Source organism: Nerophis ophidion, linkage group LG12 (assembly GCF_033978795.1).
Source record: "Nerophis ophidion isolate RoL-2023_Sa linkage group LG12, RoL_Noph_v1.0, whole genome shotgun sequence".
Taxonomy (NCBI): Eukaryota; Metazoa; Chordata; class Actinopteri; order Syngnathiformes; family Syngnathidae; genus Nerophis; species Nerophis ophidion.
This window is the reverse complement of record NC_084622.1, coordinates 31,126,921-31,148,883: the sequence shown is the minus strand read 5'-3', so window position 1 is coordinate 31,148,883 and position 21,963 is coordinate 31,126,921. Positions and strand designations below refer to the sequence as shown.

The 21,963-nt window shown below is 40.8% G+C and overlaps 1 protein-coding gene and 1 long non-coding RNA gene across 3 annotated transcripts in view; both read right to left on the bottom strand.

Annotated features, from left to right (window-relative positions):
* Positions 1-8,204, bottom strand: part of LOC133563303 (C-Jun-amino-terminal kinase-interacting protein 1-like) — a 39,438-nt gene extending 31,234 nt beyond the window's left edge. Inside the window, exon 1 of one of the 2 annotated variants that reach the window (XM_061917363.1) lies at positions 8,069-8,204. In XM_061917363.1, coding sequence (XP_061773347.1) covers positions 8,069-8,134 — 66 coding nt within the window. In that variant the 5' untranslated portion in view covers positions 8,135-8,204. Of the gene's footprint in view, positions 1-8,034 lie in introns of both variants that reach the window. The other variant, XM_061917364.1, reaches the window with a different exon arrangement.
* An 8,255-nt stretch (positions 8,205-16,459) lies between these two features.
* On the bottom strand, positions 16,460-17,455 carry LOC133563810 (uncharacterized). Its single transcript, XR_009809122.1, has 4 exons — positions 17,372-17,455; positions 16,797-16,828; positions 16,667-16,722; positions 16,460-16,606 (listed from the first exon to the last, which is right to left on the bottom strand). It is a non-coding gene; the product is annotated as an uncharacterized LOC133563810 (long non-coding RNA).
* Positions 17,456-21,963: the final 4,508 nt, after the last annotated feature.

Below are 21,963 nucleotides of genomic sequence, written 5' to 3'. Positions count from 1 at the left end.
CTCCCGGGAGGCAGATCCAGAAGTCCACAAAAAGCACCGCAGAGGTCACAAAAGTGCCACCCCTTGTCACACAGTCCCAAAGGGTCCCGGACCAAAAGGCAAAAAATTATAATAACACATGAAAACAAGAGGGAAACACAAAAGGATGACACAAGAGCACAGAGCTCCTGTCAACAGTAGCCACTACAGCAGCGTCATCTTGAAAAGATGCATTACAGAAAATTGTGAGAGTGAAAAAATGACTTTTAAGTGGATGTTAATGTATTCATAGCACATGGTTTACAAATATGCAGAATGGAGCGAAAAAAATAATCCCTTGATTTTACAGCACAATTGCACAGCCGCATGTGATTTGTAGCTATGCTATGTTTTTCAACTCGTAGCACATTTTGTCATATTGTCAGACTCACTGCTTTCACCGCTTATAATTTGCAGATTCAGATGCACGTTTTTATGCTCTCAGACCCTAAAGAAGTCAGTATTAAAATTGTGTTAAGTGCTCGTGCATGTGATCTGGCTAATGCAGGTCCTGGGGTGAATCCAGCTGGCTATGTGCTAAGTTGGAGAGTAAACAAGGTTTATTACAGCAGCCAGTCAAACGTCTTGACCATGTAGGAAGATGGATGATGTATGAAAATGACCTGATAAAACCTTTTTTTGGTTGAATATATACATTTTTGCCATGAAGCAGCCTATGCATGTCTGCATTATTTTTCTTTCTTTCAAATATGCATCCATCCATCCATTTCCTACCGCTTATTCCCTTTTTTGGGGTCGCGGGGGCACTGGCGCCTATCTCAGCTACAATCGGGCGGAAGGCATTTAACCTTTAAAAGGGAACAGTGCTTCAATTAGGAAATCAGCACATTTTTCTCGAATCCTACTAGGATCAGAAAAGAAAGGTTCAATTAAAATGTCAATCTGGAACCTAATATTTGTTATTTACGGTAAATGTTGTAATCATTAGATAGGGTACATACAGCATATATTATTTTAGTCAAAGCCATGCTGAATGCAGTTAGCAATCCATATTGAAACAATGGCTCTATTGATTTGGAATGACACAATATGCCTGAGGTAGCTAAGGTCACAGATCAACTCAGATATTTCTCATACACTGCCACTGACAATTCTCAACTGATGTTTTAAAACTAAACTTCCAAATCTCTTAGCTTGTGCTATTCAGTGCAAGAACCATATTGATCTTCGATGACATCATTCCATAAACCAAAGATATATGATCCAAGTAACTTAAAATAGCTGAAGATTTTTTGTTTGTCAGCAGGAAACCAGCTTCAGTTTTCATTCAATATTCTTTGCGGGGACTTGACACATTCTATTTGTTCTGCAGCTGTACCAGATCACTGCTTTTGCCCTTTTATTTTATTTCATTTTATTCATTATTTCGATTTTTTATTAGGTTTAGGATGAATTACCAGTCACAGACAAGATGCTTTGCAAAAGTACAGGTCGTGTCATCCAATACAGGGGTACCTCAACTTAAGAGTTCCCCAAGTTAAGAGTGTTTTGAGATAAGAGCTGTCTCTCAGCAAAATTTCATGCTTACCGTGGGAAGCAAAAATTTTAGTAACAAGCATTCCCAAAATGTCACAATGAACCCCGTAAGATCCGACCAAAACATCTGATTTTACTTGCTGGCATTAGCTTACAGTTCGAGAACAACATTTCATTTTTCCAAAGCATGCAAGAAAGAAAGTGAGTGCAAAGGAGAGCAATGAGAAAAAGAAGCAAATGATATTCATTTATTAAAAAAATAAATTATCAAAAATATCACCAAGCACGTTGCCATTTTGGCAAGGCATTTGGAGCATATCACTGCTAGTCTGCACCATAAGGAAGCAGAATGAGTCTAATGCCAGCCAAGGATGTTTAAATTATATCTAAATGGAAGAATATTCATCCATGTAAACATGGAAAAGCTGCTGATGGTGTGTTTGATGGAGAAGCAGCCGAAAAGAGATAGCGTATAAATTCACTCTCCACGGTTAATGGTGTACATTGTATTACATTACTTCATAAGACTACTGTAGTTGTTAGTAGTTCATTGTTTTGTATTGGATTGGATTCTATTTTTTTCATGCAATATATATTATCTAAAAAGTTAGTTTTCTTTCTAAAAGGCATGTTACATAATAAAATTGTACTGTTTTGGGGGTGTCAAGCGCCAATTAAATTGATTTAAATTTGTTTCAACTGCGGACATTGTTTTGAGATATAGGTGTTTTGGGTTCAGAGCTTCGTCACAGAACCAACTCGTAAGTTGAGGTACTACTGTATCACCAATTTCAAGCGAGATCATTGTGTGTATAGTGAATACACTAGGCTAACATTGATACACTCAAATCATCAACAAACAACAATGAACCTGTTCCACAAACAGCCAGACATGCTTGGGATCATGCTGTTTTTTTTGTTCTTTGCACATTAGCCTTGTTATTAGTGAGATACAATTTGACCTTGGTTTGACTTGTCCAAAAGGTTCCACAAGTTTAGAATACTGTACGTGTGTCATATTGCTATACCATACTTATATGAAACATCTCTAAGGTAGCTTCTGACGTGTGCGGTAACGTATTGCATCATTTCTGGTTGTATTATTTTGTCAAAACTATTATTCATCTACTTGCTAATTTACTGTTAATATCTGATTACTTTTTTGTAACATGGTTCTATCTACAATTCTTTTAAAATATAATAAATACTTATTCTTCTGCTTTTTTTATAGCTTACATTAGTTTTTGGTAATACTACACATTTTGGTATCGCTCCAATACCAAGTAGTTACAGGGGCAGTACTAGCCATACCGTAGCTGATTTTGATATTTCAAATTGTCATGATCATTGAATCATTACATTTTTTATCATGATAAAAATCAGACAAAAACACAGGATTCTAAAGGGGGTGCCACAAGGATGGGGGGGATATTAAAAGGAGGATATTAAAGCTAGAACCACAACTATGTAAATATTATGTTTGAAATTATGCTTACTTACACAAAGCCAAGCAGACAACATGAGCAGCGTTTTTAATCACATATGTGTGTTAAGAGTCGCAAGTGCGTTCTGTAGTTAAATAAGGTTTGATTACGTAAGTCGCACATTTCTCAAGACACAAAACAAAAAGCTCTGTTTTACTTGTCCTTACACAAACACCGAAGCTGCAGTTTTTGAAAATTTGAAAGGGACAAAAAACGATCTTTAAGTTTGAACGAAAAATCCTTGCCTTTGGAATATCTGTGTTTGTGTTGGTGTGACACATTGTAAACGTGCAAGGGTCCACCTATTCATAGAAAATGGCAAACACTGCATGTAATCAACACTTTTTAGTCATTAACTGTTGACCTAATAACAGCCTGTCAGTGTCAGGTTTAGGCCATGTGATCTCAGACAAATCTTAATAGACTAAGCTAATGTATATACTAGGGGTGTAACAAATGATTGATATGCCGATAGATCGAGTTATATTCCTAAAATTCAAATATCTATGCTCGGCAAGTTTGAGATAGGTATTGATCAAAGATCGTTTTAAAAGGTAATCGATTGATTTTATCGATATGAGAACAAGGAAAACATTGGATTTAAGAACGGCAGACTATAAAAAGTTTAGCACTTTTAAAGTAAGGACTTTAAACATAAGTCTGTGGTGTCAACACAACAAAAATGGCACGTAGCATCAGTTATCAAGAATGGTCATACCAAATGCAAACGCCACAAGACAATATCAATAATTACAACACAAAAACTTTCGGTCACAGCACGATAAGAAAAGCCACAACAAAGACAAACGACACAACACAATAATAAAAGCTGCGACAAAACTTTAAGCCACAAAGACAACTCACGAAACACATGATGAAGAGACAACAATATATATATATATATATATATGTATATATATATATATATATATATATATGCATGCATGCATGCATGCATGCATACATGCATGCATTGGAGCCCCTGCCTCGAAAGAAAATAATGTTTGCCTTGGTGCCCTAAAATATGAGCCCTCCTTTAAGGCAACACTTGCCTTAACCTTAAAAAGTGAAAATTTGAGGCCTGTGTGGGTATTCTGGCAGAGGGGTTAGTGCGTCTGCCTCACAATACGAAGGTCCTGCAGTCCTGGGTTCAAATCCAGGCTCGGGATCTTTCTGTGTGGAGTTTGCATGTTCTCCCCGTGACTGCGTGGGTTCCCTCCGGGTACTTCGGCTTCCTCCCACTTCCAAAGACATGCACCTGGGGATAAGTTGATTGGCAACACTAAATTGGCCCTAGTGTGTGAATGTGAGTGTGAATGTTGTCTGTCTATCTGTGTTGGCCCTGCGATGAGGTGGCGACTTGTCCAGGGTGTACCCCGCCTCCCGCCCGATTGTAGCTGAGATAGGCGCCAGCGCCCCCCACGACCCCGAAAGGGAATAAGCGGTAGAAAATGGATGGATGGATGGATATATATATATATATATATATATATATATATATATATATACCGTATATTACCAAATAGTAGCCGGGGCGTTTATTTCACAAAATCATTTTTGGAGACGGGCTTTTAAAAGAAACAGGCGGCTATTTGCACAAGGCTTTTATTTATTTTTGCACCAGCCTGCACCAGGCCATTATTTGGTTACAATGGTTACTGTCCAGTATTTTTTTTTCGTATAGAAAACTTTAAATGTAAAAGCTATTGTAAACATACAAACAAAAAAAACAGACTATCAAAAGACAAGAGATCAATAAGGCCTCAACATGGCAGTAGTGCAACAATTGTCAAATAGAATACCAATACTGAAAATAGTAGCCCGGGCGTTTATTTCACAAAATTATTTTTGGAGACGGGCGTTTAAAAGAAGCAGGCGGTTATTTGCACAAGGCTTTAGTCTATTTTGGCAACAGCCTGCACCAAGGCCATTATTTTGTTACAAAGGTTACTGTCCAGTATTATTTTTTTTGTATAAAAAACTTTGAATGTAAAAGCTATTGTAGACATACAAACAAAAAAACGAGACTATCAAAAGACAACAGGGCCTCAACATGGCAGTAGTGCAACAATTGTCAAATAGAATACCAATCCTGAAAATAAATAACGTTTTTAAACAAAGTAGCCTACCGGGAAAAATAAAATTATGGTAGCAAGTATTCTATAAAACCATCAAAACAATAATACTGCAGCAAACGCAACCCCAAATGCAACTCAAACCCACTCATCATCATCCTCCTCCTCCTCTTCTTCCTTCTCCTCTCCCTCCCCCCCTCATCATCATCCCCCTCTTCGATCACACGTTCATTGAGGAACTGCTGTTCCTCATCACCCTCCTCCTCTTCCTGAACCACAGCAGCACCCTGCTGTCTAGCCTTCAACAGCATCTCTCTGTCTGCCTGACATGGCTGTCCCTCCTTGAGGCAGTAAATGAGCTGGTCCTCACTCCCATCAGCTGCCACCGTCAGCCTACACACCTTGTAGGATACCAGAAAGCAACAATCAGCTATGGCTACTGTTTGCAACACACGCACACACACATACACACAGCCAGCCAGCCTACCTTGAATGAGTTGATCAGAGTGTCCCGATCCAGAGCATCCCAGGCTCCCAGGACCCAGTCGACCAGGAGGCGGCGGGAAGGGGCTCTCAGGTTCCCTGACTTGGTGTAGGTCTTGTCTTTATCACCAGCCATCCAGTTATCATAGTAGTCACGGAGCTGCGCTTTGAAAGGGCCATTCCACACAACATTGGGGGCCTGCAGGTACTTTGTGCAACGTCCAGATATGACAGCCATTGTAAGGTTGTAGTCTCTTTTAAGCTCTGCCTTCGTGGCCTCGCTGATATGGCATCGGTACGAGTACCATACAAGTAGCCTCAGTCCGAAGTGAAATTTCCCCACTGCCCTCTGGAGCCAATCCTTTGTCAGGTCATCATTAAACCAGCCATTCTTGGAGGAAGCTATGATCACCCCGGGATGCTCTGCATAGCCTTTACATCACGGACAGCGCCTTCAAACACAATGTAAGGCTTCAGCTTTGTCCCGTCTGGTTTTGCTGCAAGAGCCACCGTGACGCGTGCCTTCTCGTGGCCGGTGGGTTTGAGGCAGATGAAGCGGACGCCCCTCTCATTGACCGTACTAAAACCAACCATGTCAAACCAGACGGCTGTTTCATCTATGGCAATGATATTCTTGGGCAGGATTTTCTTGGCTTCTAATCTGTTTAGTAGAGAAAATGAGGAAGTTGACAATCTTCTCGACGGGAGTGTCCTTCTGTGCAACAGTTGTTCTCCTCCTGAGGGTAAAGTTGTTCTAAAGCAGGAATCGATTAAGTCAGCCACTCGTTGCACCAAACACCACCCCGGTGTCTCTTGTGTCACTCGCGGTGGCATACAACTCCTTGGCCTTAATGCGGATCATTTTGCGGAACACACAGTGGCAAATCAGAATTCCGCTTCACATACTTCACAACCGCTAACTTGAACTTTAAGTCAAACTTTCTGTTCTTCTTCCCCCTTAAAGTATTCGTGTCCATCAGTTGTGGACGGCTATTTGGACATGGGCTATTATTAAGAAGAGGTGTTTAATTCACAGAATGGGCTCAGAAGCCGGGCGGTTATTTGCCCAAGAGCGTTTATTTGGTAATATACGGTATATATATATTATCTTGTCAGCTTTTTTTCATTACATGATGCCTTTATCTCTATTTTTACATTTTGATAGAGGAAGTGTTGTTTTTTTTTATTATTTATTTATGTTTTTAAGTACATTTATATGTACATGTATATTTTGTATCGGGACATATCCATTAAGAGTTTGAGCTTAAATATGCCGTATAGGAACTAACTCTATACAATAAAACATTAACAAAATGATGTGTCACAAGAATGTTTTTTGAAGTAACACCTTTGTGACATGAAAAAACACAAGGAAAAGTAAACATAGTGTTTAGTTTTTGATATTTTAATATAAAACTCTAATGAGGAGGAATTCTAGTGAACAAGCTTTGTTCTTCTCCAACAACAACTCCTTGTAGTTCAGTGCCTGACGCTGTGTTGCCAAAAATGCATTAATAAATGACGATTTTTCTGTAATGAAAAAATTGAACGGTATTACTAACCATCAGGAATTTTATTGTGACTTATTATTATACCGTTTACCGTTAAATCCCTTGTGCATTAACGAATAAAAAGTCAAAGGGGGGTCACGGCATGTTCTTGCTGTCGATGTCGGTCAATTTTTTAGGGCATTACAGCAAGTCACAAGGGCAAGCCGCGGTTGCCGTGGCTAAATTCGAGCCCTACCCATATTTCACGTTAACGATACAATCTGAAATCATAGTTGGTCGAGTATGACTATTATTATACCTAATATTTAAATCTGTTAAGTGATTTCCAAATGGATGTTAAAGGGATGCTGCGGTTCATATGACATGACTTGCTTATAGGAACTGACACAGTAAACAGGATGCAGCTCATTTAAAGGGATACTACCACTAGGTTGAACATATCCTTAAAAACTGCCATAATACCACATTGAGGGCCAAGGAAACAACGTTCCAGAGACATAAACAGAAGGCCGTCCGGCCTGACTTATATGCATACAGTGTGCTGAAGATGAGAGAACGTCACGGTCAGTATTACAGTAAACCTTGGGAAGCAACTGATTTACTCTTCATGTACCAGACAACATGTTTTCACACAAACACATGGAAAAGAGGGTGTGATGTCAGCACTGCTGTTACATGTTGTATGCTTTTCAGAAACCGCACACATACGAACAACTGCAAAAACAGACAAACACACATTGCTGTATCATGCTGAAAGCAGGTTCTCACACACACACACACACACACACACACACACACTGATGGGGCTAATGCTGCCTGTTTCTAATCACAGGAGACTCCCATACACACACACACACACACACACACACACAGACACACACACACACACACACACACACACACACATATATATACACGTATATTGTAAACATTATGTACTCAGCTCATTCCAATAACACAACATACCAATCGCCAGGGTGGAGCCATCCCTGCTTCCTACCTGGGTGCCAGCTCGCTGTGGCATAAGAGCTAGCGTCGTGGGTCTCTTTGGTCGATATTTGTCCATGACAGCGCGGATTAAACCCCCGTTGAGAGGAGACAGCCTCCACCCGCCCTCCTCCTCCTCTTCTCCTCCTTTTTTTTTTTTTTTCAAGCCGGTGTAGATGGTCCTTGTCCTCTGCCTCCCTTTTCCTCCTCCTCCTCCTCTGACTCCTCAATTAGCCCCCAAGCTAGTGGTGTAGCCACGCCCCTTGTGCGCCCTTCAGGCCTGATGATTGGTCAGTCTCGTTGTCACATCATCATCGTCAGCATCCTCTTCGTGGCAGGAGCAGAGCGGAGAGAGGAGACGGAGAGACGATGATGGAGATAAAGTAAAGAAGGATGAGGTGAAAAGGGATGGACAGCTAGAAGAAAGCAAACAGGGGGAAGGGGGGTGGGTTGAGAGGAAGTCGTCATCGACCAATCACCTCGAGGCATTACGTCACAAGCTCCTCTGCTGATGCTGCATCCTGTAACTAGTGAATGTGATGTTTGGTTTTACGCTGTCTCAACAAAAATTTGAAAAAAAATTATTCAATTGGCTAAGTTTAATTTTCATAAATGTAAGTTTCTCAATACCCGTCCTATCTTTTGTGCCTTTTAAAGAGACTTTGAACTTTACATTAAATCGCTCTCTACCTCGAACAACAAAGAAGCTGTGAAAACGATGATGCTGTGTTTAAAATTTAATTTATTTAATGAATCTGAATGAGCCTATGGCTTTGCACTTTGTCTATTATATATATATTTTTTTTTGTATTCTATTTTTGTTATTTTGAATTTACTATCCCCTGGGAAGAGCTAGATGAAGTGGCTGGGGAGAGCGAAGTCTGGGTTTCCCTGCTTAGGCTGTTGCCCCCGCGACCCGACCTCGGATAAGCGGAAGAAGATGGATGGATGGATGGATGGATACCCCCTTGCGCTGTTTTGTACTGTTTTCATAATGTTTGATAATGTTTTATATTGTTGTTTGACTTACTGTGTGTAATTGTTGAAATTTATAAATAAACATCTAAAAAAAATAATAATAATAATAATCCTGTAACTGGTGGGCAATTCAACAAATCATTGTGTCTCGTACAAAAAAAATTAAATCCTTTTATAAAAAAAAAAAAAAAGATGCTATTTCAATCCCTGGCTAAAATGATGGAATTACCAAACCTGGACAATGCTCATTCAGTCGAAAATTTTGTAGAAAAAAAACAGATAACAGATATGACACACAACTATAGTCATTTCAATTTGAAAGAAACTCTAAAAAAAAATCACGACAATAAAATGTGGTTGTCAGTAAACGTTTCCTTTTAAGATCAAGCGCAGCGAAAAAAATTATGTAGTCACTTATGGATTAATGTTTAATTTTTGGACCCCTCCAAATGTAGAAATATGTGTCTCCAATCTTTTCTTCTCTAAATAGGAATCATACAAAGTAAGGTCACGCGAGCAGTAACCTCTTGGTGATCATAAAGGGTTTAAATATTTTAAAAATATATATTTTTCTTTTGAGTGGATAAAAATCCACTCAATTACATTTTAAAGACATTTTTTTTTCATGATCACTTTTATATCCCTCCATTGTCTACCGCACCGGGATCACGGGGAGGTGCTGTAGCCTATCTCAGCTGCATTCGGGCGGAAGGTGGGGTACACCCTGGACAGGGCCAACACAGATAGACAGACAACATTCACACCATCCATCTCCATCCATCTTCTTCCGCTTATCCGAGGTCGGGTCGCGGGGGCAACAGCCTAAGCAGGGAAACCCAGACTTCCCTCTCCCCAGCCACTTCGTCTAGCTCTTCCCGGGGGATCCCGAGGCGTTCCCAGGCCAGCCGGGAGATAAAGTCTTCCCAACGTGTCCTGGGTCTCCCCCGTGGCCTCCTACCGGTTGGACGTGCCCTAAACACCTCCCTAGGGAGGCGTTCGGTTGGCATCCTGACCAGATGCCCGAACCACCTCATCTGGCTCCTCTCGATGTGAAGGAGCAGCAGCTTTACTTTGAGTTCCTCCCGGATGGCAGAGCTTCTCACCCTATCTCTAAGGGAGAGCCCCGCCACACGGCGGAGGAAACTAATTTCGGCCGCTTGTACCCGTGATCTTATCCTTTCGGTCATGACCCAAAGCTCATGACCATAGGTGAGGATGGGAACGTAGATCGACCGGTAAATTGAGAGCTTTGCCTTCCGGCTCAGCTCCTTCTTCACCACAACGGATCGGTACAACGTCCGCATTACTGAAGACGCCGCACCGATCCGCCTGTCGATCTCACGATCCACTCTTCCCCCACTCGTGAACAAGACTCCTAGGTACTTGAACTCCTCCACTTGGGGCAGGGTCTCCTCCCCAACCCGGAGATGGCATTCCACCCTTTTCCGGGCGAGAACCATGGACTCGGACTTGGAGGTGCTGATTCTCATTCACACTCTTGGGCCAATTTAAAGTTCTCAATCAACCTATCCCCAGGTGCATGTCTATGGAGGTGGGAGGAACCTGGAGTACCCGGAGGGAACCCACGCAGTCACGGGGAGAACATGCAAACTCCACACAGAAAGATCCCGAGCCCAGGATCGAACCCAGGACCATCGTATTGTGAGGCACAGGCACGAATACTTGTTCCACCGTGCTGCCTAGTCACTTCCATCCATCCATTTTCTACCGCTTGTCCCTTTCGGGGTCGCGGGGGGTGCTGGACCTTATCTCAGCTGCAGTCGGGCGGAAGGCAGAGTACACCCTGGACAAGTCGCACGGCCAACACAGATAAACAGACGACATTCACACAACAGGGCCAATTTAGTGTTGCCAATCAACCTATCCCCAGGTGCATGTCTTTGGAAGTGGGAGGAAGCTGGAGTACCCGGAGGGAACCTACGCAGTCACAGGGAGAACATATAAACTCCACACAGAAAGCTCCCGAGCCAGGGATTAAACCCAGGACCTTCGTATTGTGAGGCACATGCACTAACCTCTGTACCACCGCGCTGCCTAGTCACTTAATTTGGAAAACAAATTTAATCACCCTAAAAATGACCCTTTCCAAAACTGCTTTACATTAAATCAGTTCATTAGTCTGCAGTTTAAAAATGAGTGTTGACGCTTTGGAGAACTGTTGCACCAGATGCACTGACATGAATCATAACTCCAACGCAACACATGTCAATTGAAACAAATGGGAGGATTGTCAAACTTCTTCAAGAAGGTAAATCATCACACACCGTTGCAAAAGATGTCGACTGTTCTCAGTCAGCTGTGTCTAAAATCTGGACCATGTAGAAACTAAATGGGAAGGTTGTAAAAGGCAACTAAGGAAAACATCAACTCGTCAAGACAGAAAACTTAAAGCCATATGCCCTAAAAACAGAAAATTCAAAACATAACAAATAAAAGACAAATGAAACTAGAGCCACTGTTTGAGACAAAACTGTTAGAAACCTCCTTGAGGAAATGGGATTCAGGTACAAAAATGCTCAACGAAAGCCATAGTTAACACACAAACATATAAAAAAATAGGTTACAATGGCCTGCGGAAAAGCACTCATGCACTACGGATGACGGAATGAAAGTCATATACAGTAATGATTTGCAAATCTGCATTAGGCCTCGTGGTGATGCTGGAACTTGTGCTTGGTGCCGTTGAAATGAGATTTATGAAGATCACTGCCTGAAGAAAACATATGGGAGTGCATGTGGTAATGACACTGAGCAGATGGCTGTCAATACATCTTCAATAAATGCACTGAAAACAATGCTATCTCCACATCATACATCAGCAACCCAAAGGTGAAAGGGTTTTATTACTTTAAACCAAATAACCAGGGCTATCAAAAACCACCTGTGATGAGCTGGCAACTTGTCCAGGGTGTACCCTGCTTTCCGCTCGAGCGCAGCTGGGATAGGCTCCAAGCCCCCCGTGACCTCGAGAGGGACCAGCAGTAAAAAAATAGATGGATGGATGGACTATATATAGACGATGTTGAGAGACGCAGACTTTAAGTGCCCTCCACATGGTCACCTCATTGCTAACCTGCACCTATCGCCTGCTGTCGCACAATTCCAAAAAAGCACTATTCCTACAGCAAGGGTGTCCATTAGTTTTCCACAGAGGGCTGCAAAGAAAAATTAAGGATGCCGAAGTCACTTTGATGCATTTTATACAATACAAATGCTATATCTAGCTCAATGTAGGTCAAAGTATAGAGCGCTATCCAAACAGAACATCCAAACCCTGACGTTTTGCTTTAGGTGACAAAGTTAGTGTAATATCGAATATAGCTCAATAATGCATTTTTATTTTTAAATATTTTCCAACCAATCAAATATGCAGAGGACCATAAAAAAATTAGATGTGGGCCAGAAAATAGCACTAAAAACTGGTGCAATGGTGAGAAATGTCAGGGTAGGATTTTAGGAAAACATGTGTCGGTTACAAAGAGAACATAAACCTTGACTTCTGTTGAAGGGCTTTTTACTTGAAATGCTCCAGTAACATTTATGCCATTTGCCTTAACATGATTAAAAACTGTCACAATATATGCTCTGGATCCCATATGGTACTCATTCAAATCATTGACGAATGGGATACGGTAATGGTGTTTCAGTGACAGAAATGGTTAAGAATTAAGCATGTTCACAACAAAAGAATGGACTATGATAAATGGGTTGTACTTGTATAGCGCTTTTCCACCTTCACACACTGACGGAGGGAGCTGCTATGCAAGGCGCCAACCAGCACCCATCAGGAGCAAGGGTGAAGTGTCTTGCTCAGGACACAACGGACGTGACGAGGTTGGTACTAGGTGGGATTTGAACCAGGGACCCTCGGGTTGCGCACGGCCACTCTTCCACTGCGCCACGCCGTCTTTGGCTAGAGGCCAAACTGTCCATTTAGAAAGATTTATGGTTTATACCGGATTTTTGACAAAGTTTGCTGTTTAACTCATAAAATGGGTGTGTCATTACCGAATACCTGGTTTGAGACTCATACCACTCTTTCACAATATATCCTTTACTCGGACATTGAGACAAATAGATGTTTGATTAGGTTGTATAACACTTACACCACTAGAGGGCAAAGCAAGACTACAGTACATGCTGGGGTTATGGAAACGGGTAATGCAAGTAAGTTACTGTACCTACAATATGGCAACTCTATTTGGACAGAAGTTTGAGTTTCTACACTAAGCATGCAAAAGACTGGTTAATAGAATATTGATGTATGTTGAATCCTACTCAAGGAACCTTGTCCCATCCATATAAGATTTCCAAGAATTTACATCAGGCATGTCAAACTCATTTTGGCTCAGGGGCTGCATATTGCCATGTGAACCGGACTGATTAAAATCCATTTTCTACCGCTTATTCCCTTTGGGGTCGCTGGTGCCTATCTCAGCTACAATCAGGCAGAAGGCGGAGTACACCCTGGACAAGTCACCATCTCATTACAGGGCCAACACAGACAACATTTACACTAGGGCCAATTTAGTGTTGCCAATCAATCTATCTCCAGGTGCATGTCTTTGGAGGTGGGAAGAAGCCAGCGTACTCAAAGAACCCACACAGTCACAGGGAGAACATACAAACTCCACACAGAAAGATTAGATTGAACTCAGGAATTTCATATTGTGAGGCACACGCAGTAACCCCTGTACCTCTGCGCTGCACTTTTTTTGAAAATTCTGAGGAAATATTGGTGCAGTTTCAAACACCATGAACACTAAATGTAGATGGTCTGTGTTTTTACGAATCCATTTAACTTTATACACTAACATCTTCATATTGGCAGTTCACCATTAAAAGACCTTTGGAAAAGCAACCAAATGTTCCCTCAAACCACCACATTGGGGATATCCACAATTGCTACAACACATTCATTAAATTATAAAAATTGCTAAAATGCCCAAATTAAAAAGGCAACTACAAACTTAACCCAATGTGAACATGGTAGATTTAAGCATACCAAATCTGGAAACATGGAGTTCAGGGCGCACGTCGCACAACTAACCAATTGAGCAGCAGAGAACTCAAAGACAAGTCACGTTGACTTAGTCTTTGCCTTAACATTAATTTTTGAGTTTAAAAAAAAATAAAAAATAAATAAAAGTTTCTACAGCAAACGAGCAGCTGATGACTTGATCCAGTGCTGTAGCGGCAGCCAATACAGAGGGTTCTTAATGTCAGAATCACGTGATATGGATTACACTTGCTATTGTAACATCCAGTAGACATTTAGGACAGGTTTCTTTCGTTAAAAATTGAATCCTTTTTTCTTGGCAAACTCATCTCGCAGTCCGGATTGAACCCATTCACAGGCCTGTAGCAGCCTAAACGACTGCGTACATTACCCATTGCAAAGCCCACGCTGTAGTCAGGATTTCGTTGCTACAAAAACTGAAAAACTTTTCCAGATCCTTACATTTGGAGTCAAGTGTTAAAGTCCTATGAGAACAGCATTTTCCAAGCTAAGGGGTGACGGTTATGGCCACCACACCCCTCCAACCACCCTTTTACATCTACATGCTAGACCGTGTAGTATTTTACGCTAGGTGACATACGCAAATACGGTGTTAGCTTTCACTGTTAAGCTGATGACACCCAACTCTACATGCCCCTAAAGCTGACAAACACGCCGGATTGTAGTCAGCTGGAGGCGTGTCTTAATGAAATTAAACAATGGATGTCCGCTAACTTTTTGCAACTCAACGCCAAAAAAACGGAAATGCTGATTATCGGTCCTGCTAGACACCGAACTCTAATAATACAACTCTAACATTTGACAACCAAACAATTAAACAAGGCGACACGGTAAAGAATCTGGATATTATCTTCGACCCAACTCTCTCCTTTGAGTCACACATTAAAAGAGTTACTAAAACGGCCTTTCATCTCCGCAATATCGCTAAAATTCGCTCCATTCTGTCCACTAAAGACGCTGAGATCATTATCCATGCGTTTGTTACGTCTCGTCTCGATTACTGTAACGTATTATTTTCGGGTCTCCCCATGAGACTTTAAGGTTTTACTACTTACGTATAAAATACTACACGGTCTAGCTCCATCCTATCTTGCCGATTTGTACCATATATCCCGGCAAGAAATCTGCGTTCAAAGGACTCCGGCTTATTAGTGATTCCCAAAGCCCAAAAAAAGTCTGCGGGCTATAGAGCGTTTTCCGTTCGGGCTCCAGTACTCTGGAATGCCCTCCCGGTAACAGTTCGAGATGCCACCTCAATAGAAGCATTTAAGTCTCACCTTAAAACTCATTTGTATACTCTAGCCTTTAAATAGACTCCCTTTTTAGACCAGTTGATCTGCCGTTTCTTTTCTTTTTCTTCTATGTCCCACTCTCCCTTGTGGAGGGGGTCCGGTCCGATCAGGTGGCCATGTACTGCTCGCCTGTGTATCGGCTGGGGACATCTCTGCGCTGCTGATCCGCCTCCGCTTGGGATGGTTTCCTGCTGGCTCCGCTATGAACGGGACTCTCGCTGCTGTGTTGGATCCGCTTTGGACTGGACTCTCGCAACTGTGTTGGATCCATTGTGGATTGAACTTTCACAGTATCATGTTAGACCCGCTCGACATCCATTGCTTTCCTCCTCTCCAAGGTTCTCATAGTCATTGTCACCGACGTCCCACTGGGTCATTATTGTCACCGATGTCCCACTGGGCGTGAGTTTTCCTTGCCCTTATGTGGGCCTACAGAGGATGTCGTAGTGGTTTGTGCAGCCCTTTGAGACACTAGTGATTTAGGGCTATATAAGTAAAGATTGATTGATTTAAAAAAACCGATTAGAGCTAGTTTTGTCTCAATTCAAAATAAAAAAAATTCAAAATTCATGTTTTTAGTTTTTATTAGGATGTACTGTATTCCAAGAAAATCCTCAGAACAGAAGCTGCAGTCAGTCCTCACCAGGTCTGCAAAACAAACGAGTCAATATTACAGTGCTTTTTAGGGCAGTTGTAGGCTTACCTGCAAAATCTTTTCAGAAGTGTCAATATTTAACAGGATTCTTCCAATAGGTTTTGCGGACATTTCTGGATACTGGCCAAAAGGGAAACTTGGGCTCCCCAGGGACGTAATGTGCTTGAGCAAACACAGCTCTTCCTCGCTGATATCTTGAGCGAGAGTCAAAAGCATAGACTGGCGTCAGACCGGAGACATCACTGAAGACCGGCTTGGAGACCTCATCTTTGGTACTGTGACCAGCAGTAGCATGCCATTGTTCCTCCGCGGAAGGTTGCACAAACCCATTGGAGTGATGCCACACATGACCATCTGAACCATCATTGCTACCAGCTGGAACGCCATTGTACCCACTAGAGTGAGCAGGATGCCCTTCCCACAAACCAGCATTGCCACTTTGAAACTTGTTTGCGTCATACATGTTTTGGCTTCCATAACTGCTAGGATGAGCATGAAACTGATGTGGAGCAGAAGAGCCTTCTCGCCAATATCCCGAGGAAGACTGGTAGGGTACTGGGACAACAGCAGCATAGGAGCCATAATCTGGAACAATTAAAACACTATTTAGTACAAGGAAAAAACACTAAGATTTACACAGCATACCTTTTTGTAAGATATTACAGAACATGCTTCCAAGCAGTAAACAAGAAATCCACATCCTGTATAGACAAAAGGAAAAAAATGCATTCGGGCAAATTAACATGATATTTATCATAGCAGCCAAGTTACTCACATTTTGGCTCAGTAGATGTTTTCTGGATATGCCTGTAAACAGAAAACATACCCTTTAAGACTCAATTTCCATACAACTGTGTTACTGCAATTTCTCCAATTTAGTGATAGAGTTCTAATTAGAGTATGTGATGGGCAGCTATAATTTTACAAACTGCACAATTCCATTAAACATTACAGACAGCTGTGCAGTAGACAATGCTGTGTTTTTTTTCTTTCAAATACATTTTTGAGTCAATCTAAAAGTTGTCACCCATCATTAAAGCTTGCAAGGCGTATTTAGTCATACAATTGCTCATCTAACTTGTGCACAAGCTGAACACAGTACCCTGGCCAAGCTCCTGAAATCACATCAGAGTGCTCTTAATGTCAGATGTTAGACATGATAGCGCACCGTGTCATTTAATTTTCTGCAACCGTTCCTCACATTTAAAACAAATGAAGACCACTGCCTGCCACAATAGAACTAACTGTTTAAACTATGAACAGAAATAAACCCCAAAGTTGCAGTAATACAAAGCAAAGCAATGAAGAAATCACATGTAAATCAAGACGTGTATGCATGGATTCTCTTACCTGCTGCCCAACCACCATGAAACTTCCACAGGAGCCTGTCTGCAGTACTGTTGTAAACCCAGAGAGCTCCTTTTTAAGGGACTCTTGCACCTCCTAATTGATTGTAAACTAACGACAGCTGGTGTCAATCACCATGGAGGGGCCTCAATAGTGCTTTTTTTAAAATTCTGTTTCTCTGTTTAGCCAGCCGTGTTTTAGCTCTGTTTGTTTGTACATTGATTTTGATAGTTTTTTTTATAACATGTGGAGCACTTTACGAGACATTATTTAAGTTGGATTTGAATACAATATTTTTTTAATATTTATGGGGATTTAATTGACTTGTCCAGAATATACCCTGACTTTCGCCCAAGTGCAGCTGGGATAGGCTCCAGCTCCCCCACCACCCCACCACCACGACGAATGAATGAAGGGGATTTGATCAGATTGTTTTCCCACCAAGTAAGCCCACTTTCCTTGATGTTCTCCACTTTTACTTATTTGCACAATAAAACCAAATAAATGACATAGACTTAAACAAACTTTATTGATCCACAATGGAAATTGTTCCACACAGTAGCTCAGTTACAAAGGATGGAGAGGGTAAGGATGGAAAGGATAATGCAGGTATAAAGTAGACTAAAACATTACCATAGTAGCAATATAAAATACAACATATATTTAATATTGACGTATTATATATGCAGTATATACTATATACTGATATATAATATTTCTTTACAATATACACAATATATAACAAATCTCAATTGCCGTGTACAATATTACAGTATATGTAACAACTGCAGCAAAAAAAAAAAGCAGTCAGGTAAAAGAAAGATATCATATATTGCTGTATGGCGAGAGATTATACAGCTGGACGGAGCGCATGCAAATGCAGGTCAAAATATGATTTGATGTTAGGTTTATTCAAATGCCATGGGTAATTAAATAATGTGCTGTGACCGAAAATGGCCCCTTTGCCAGACTTTGGTTACACTTGACTTAGGGGGCTATACACTATGTATTTACCAGTCAAGGGAGACAAGTGAGGCAGTGCCTCACCTTGCTACTAGGAGGGTAAAAGGCTTAACCATCCATCCATCCATTTCCTACCGCTTGTCCCTTTTAGGGTCGCGGGGGGTGCTGGAGCCTACTTCAGCTCCATTCGGGCGGAAGGCGGAGTACACCCTGAACAAGTCGCCACCTCATCGCAGGGCCAACACACTTGGGCCACTTTAGTGTTGCCATGAGATGTTCAAAAACAAAGTAATAAAATAAAAAAGGTTTGAATATTTCTCTTTTGGTCTATGCCAGGGGTCACCAACGTGGTGCCTGCGGGCACCAGGTAGCCCGTAAGGACCAGATGAGTAGCCCGCTGGCCTGTTCTAAAAATAGCTCAAATAGCAGCACTTACCAGTGAGCTGCCTCTATTTTTAGTTTTATTTTTTATTTACTAGCAAGCTGGTCTCGTTTTGCTCGACATTTTTAATTCTAAGAGAGACACAACTCAAATAGAATTTGAAAATCCAAGAAAATATTTTAAAGACTTGGTCTTCACTTATTTAAATAAATTCATTTATTTTTTTTACTTTGCTTCTTATAACTTTCAGAAAGACAATTTTAGAGAAAAAATACAACCTTAAAAATAATTTTAGGATTTTTAAACACATATACCTTTTTACCTTTTAAATTCCTTCCTCTTCTTTCCTGACAATTTAAATCAATGTTCAAGTAAATTTATTTTTTTATTGTAAAGAATAATAAATACATTTCAATTTAATTCTTCATTATAGCTTCTGTTTTTTCGACAAAGAATATTTGTGAAATATTTCTTCAAACTTATTATGATTAAAATTCAAAAAAAATATTCTGGCAAATCTACACCATCTGTAGAATCAAATTTAAATCTTATTTCCAAGTCAAATTTATTTAAAAATTTTTGTTCTGAAAAATCTAGAAGAAATAATGATTTGTCTTTGTTAGAAATATATCTTGGTCCAATTTGTTATATATTCTAACAAAGTGCAGATTGGATTTTAACCTATTTGAAACATGTCATCAAAATTCTCAAATTAATTTTAATCGGGAAAAATTACTAATGAGGTTCGATAAATAATTGTTTTAATTTTTAAAAAGATATTCAAATTAACTAGTTTTTCTCTTCTTTTTTTGGTTGAAATTTGAATTTCAAAGAGTCTGTGTTTCAAAATTTTATTTTATTTTTGTTCCTGTTTTCCCTTCCTTTAAACCGTTCAATTAAGTGTTTTTTTTCAGCATTTATTCTCTACAAAAAAATTCCGTAAAGGGAAAAAAAATGTACGACGGAATGACTGACTGAAAAAATACCCATTTATATATATATATATATATATATATATATATATATATATATATATATATATATATATATAGAGAGAGAGAGAGAGAGAGAGAGAGACAGAGATATTTTTTTATTAAAGGTAAATTGAGCTATTTGGCTATTTTTGGCAATTTATGTAAGAGTGTGTCAAACTGGTAGCCCTTCGCATTAATCAGTACCCAAGAAGTAGCTCTTGGTTTCAAAAAGGTTGGTGACCCCTGCTCTATGCTTTCTATATGATCTTGGTGTGGGTGTATATTTTAAAAATGTTCATTGTCAAAATGGCGGAAACAGTTCTTTCCAGTGGAAGCCAGCCTTTTTTCTTTTCCTTTTTCTTTAAACTGTATTTATAACAAACATGGCATTTTTTAGGAACGGCGTGGCGCGGCGCAGTGGAAGAGTGGCCGTGCGCAAACCGAGGGTCCCTGGTTCAATCCCCACCTAGAACCAACCTCGTCATGTCCGTTGTGTTACTTCACCCTTGCTCCTGATGGGTGCTGGTTAGCGCCTTGCATGGTTGCTCCCTCCATGTGTGTGTGAATGGGTAAATGTGGAAGTAGTGTCAAAGCGCTTTGAGTGCCTTGAAGGTAGAAAAGCGCTATACAAGTACAACCCATTTATTTTTGTTAGAGTAAGCCAGGGTCTGTGGGTGTTTTTTGTCAGATGCAAAAATATTGTTTTATTGCTTGGAATGAAATTGGATTAAATGAATGTGTTTGCCAATATGGAGGATTATATACTGTATCCAAGATTAAATACTTCTCTAAACTGAACTTTAGGACAAAATGAATGTGATCATACAAAGTATGTTTTCATGGAGGATAGCTATTGCTGCATCAGATACAAATATAGAAAGGTAAGATACACTCACAATACTTGATTTATTTTGTTAAAAGCAAATGGGACCAACAAGTATTTAAAAACAACTTTATCAAATACTTTTTGGACCAATTTATCATATTGTAATATCATTATGATAACTTTTTTATGAAAGCGAATTACTCCATTCTTTTTCCTGTTATTCTAATGTGCAACTTAAATCAACAATGATTAGAGCTTCACATATGAATTCAAGTAAAAAAAAAAGAAGAAAAAAACCACCAAAAGTATCTATGCCTCACCTGGGGTGGCGGGGGATGATGGAGCCTATCTCAGCTGCGTTCGGGCGGAAGGCGGGGTGTTAGTCTGGGAAGACAAAAGGCTAAGGGAGCACACCCTGGGAGAAAAGCAGGTGCAGGTAAGCGCACCATAGGCGGTCCTCCGACAGATCGGAGCTCCGGCGGCCTCCTGCAGCTGTGAGAAAGTGCCGGTCGTCCTGGGTTTCCCTTGCCACCGGATACAGCTCCCCACAACGACGGAGTGGGCGGATGATGGTTGCATAGAAGCTCCAGAACGGTCACAAAGGCGGAAGAAGGCTGCAGCTAACATGAGCCACCAATTGTCTTGGTCTCCATGCCATTGGACCCTGGCCTTCTTTTTGCCAAGGACAGTGTGGTGGCTGTCTGTGCACCAGTCTGCCCACTTTAAAAGATTCCCCGCACAGGCGTTCTCCTGAAGGCAATCCCACCTACAGGAGGACAATCAAACTTGTTTCGAGTGATTGCCGACGACACCCTGAACAAGTAGCCACATCATCACAGGGCCAACACAGATAGACAGACAACATTCATACTCACATTCACACATCCATCCATCCATTTTCTACCGCTTGTCCCTTTTGGGGTCGCGGGGGGTCGCTGGAGCCTATCTCAGTTGCATTTAGGCGGAAGGCGAAGTACACCCTGGAAAAGTAACGGCCTCATCACAGGGCCAACACAGATAGACAGACAACATTCACACTCACATTCACACACTAGGGCCAATTTAGTGTTGCCAATCAACCTATCCCCAGGTGCATGTCTTTGGAAGTGGTAGGAAGTTGGAGACAAAAGACCCTATGCCCGGGGATCCAACCCAGGATCTTTGTATTGTGAGGCGCATGCACTAACAGTATGTCCATACATAATTATAGGACTGTCAGCTTCAGAAAAAAAAATAACAGCCTATTTTTTGCAAAATCAAACCAAAATATGCATTTTTATAGATGGCTGTATGTGTAGGTGGAATACATGGTCAGTGTAGTGAACATTTCCGACATTTTATAACAGTGGTTCTCAAATGGGGGTACGCGTACCCCTGGGGGTACTTAAAGGTATGCCAAGGGGTACGTGAGATTTTTCAAAAATATTCTAAAAATAGCAAACATTCAAAA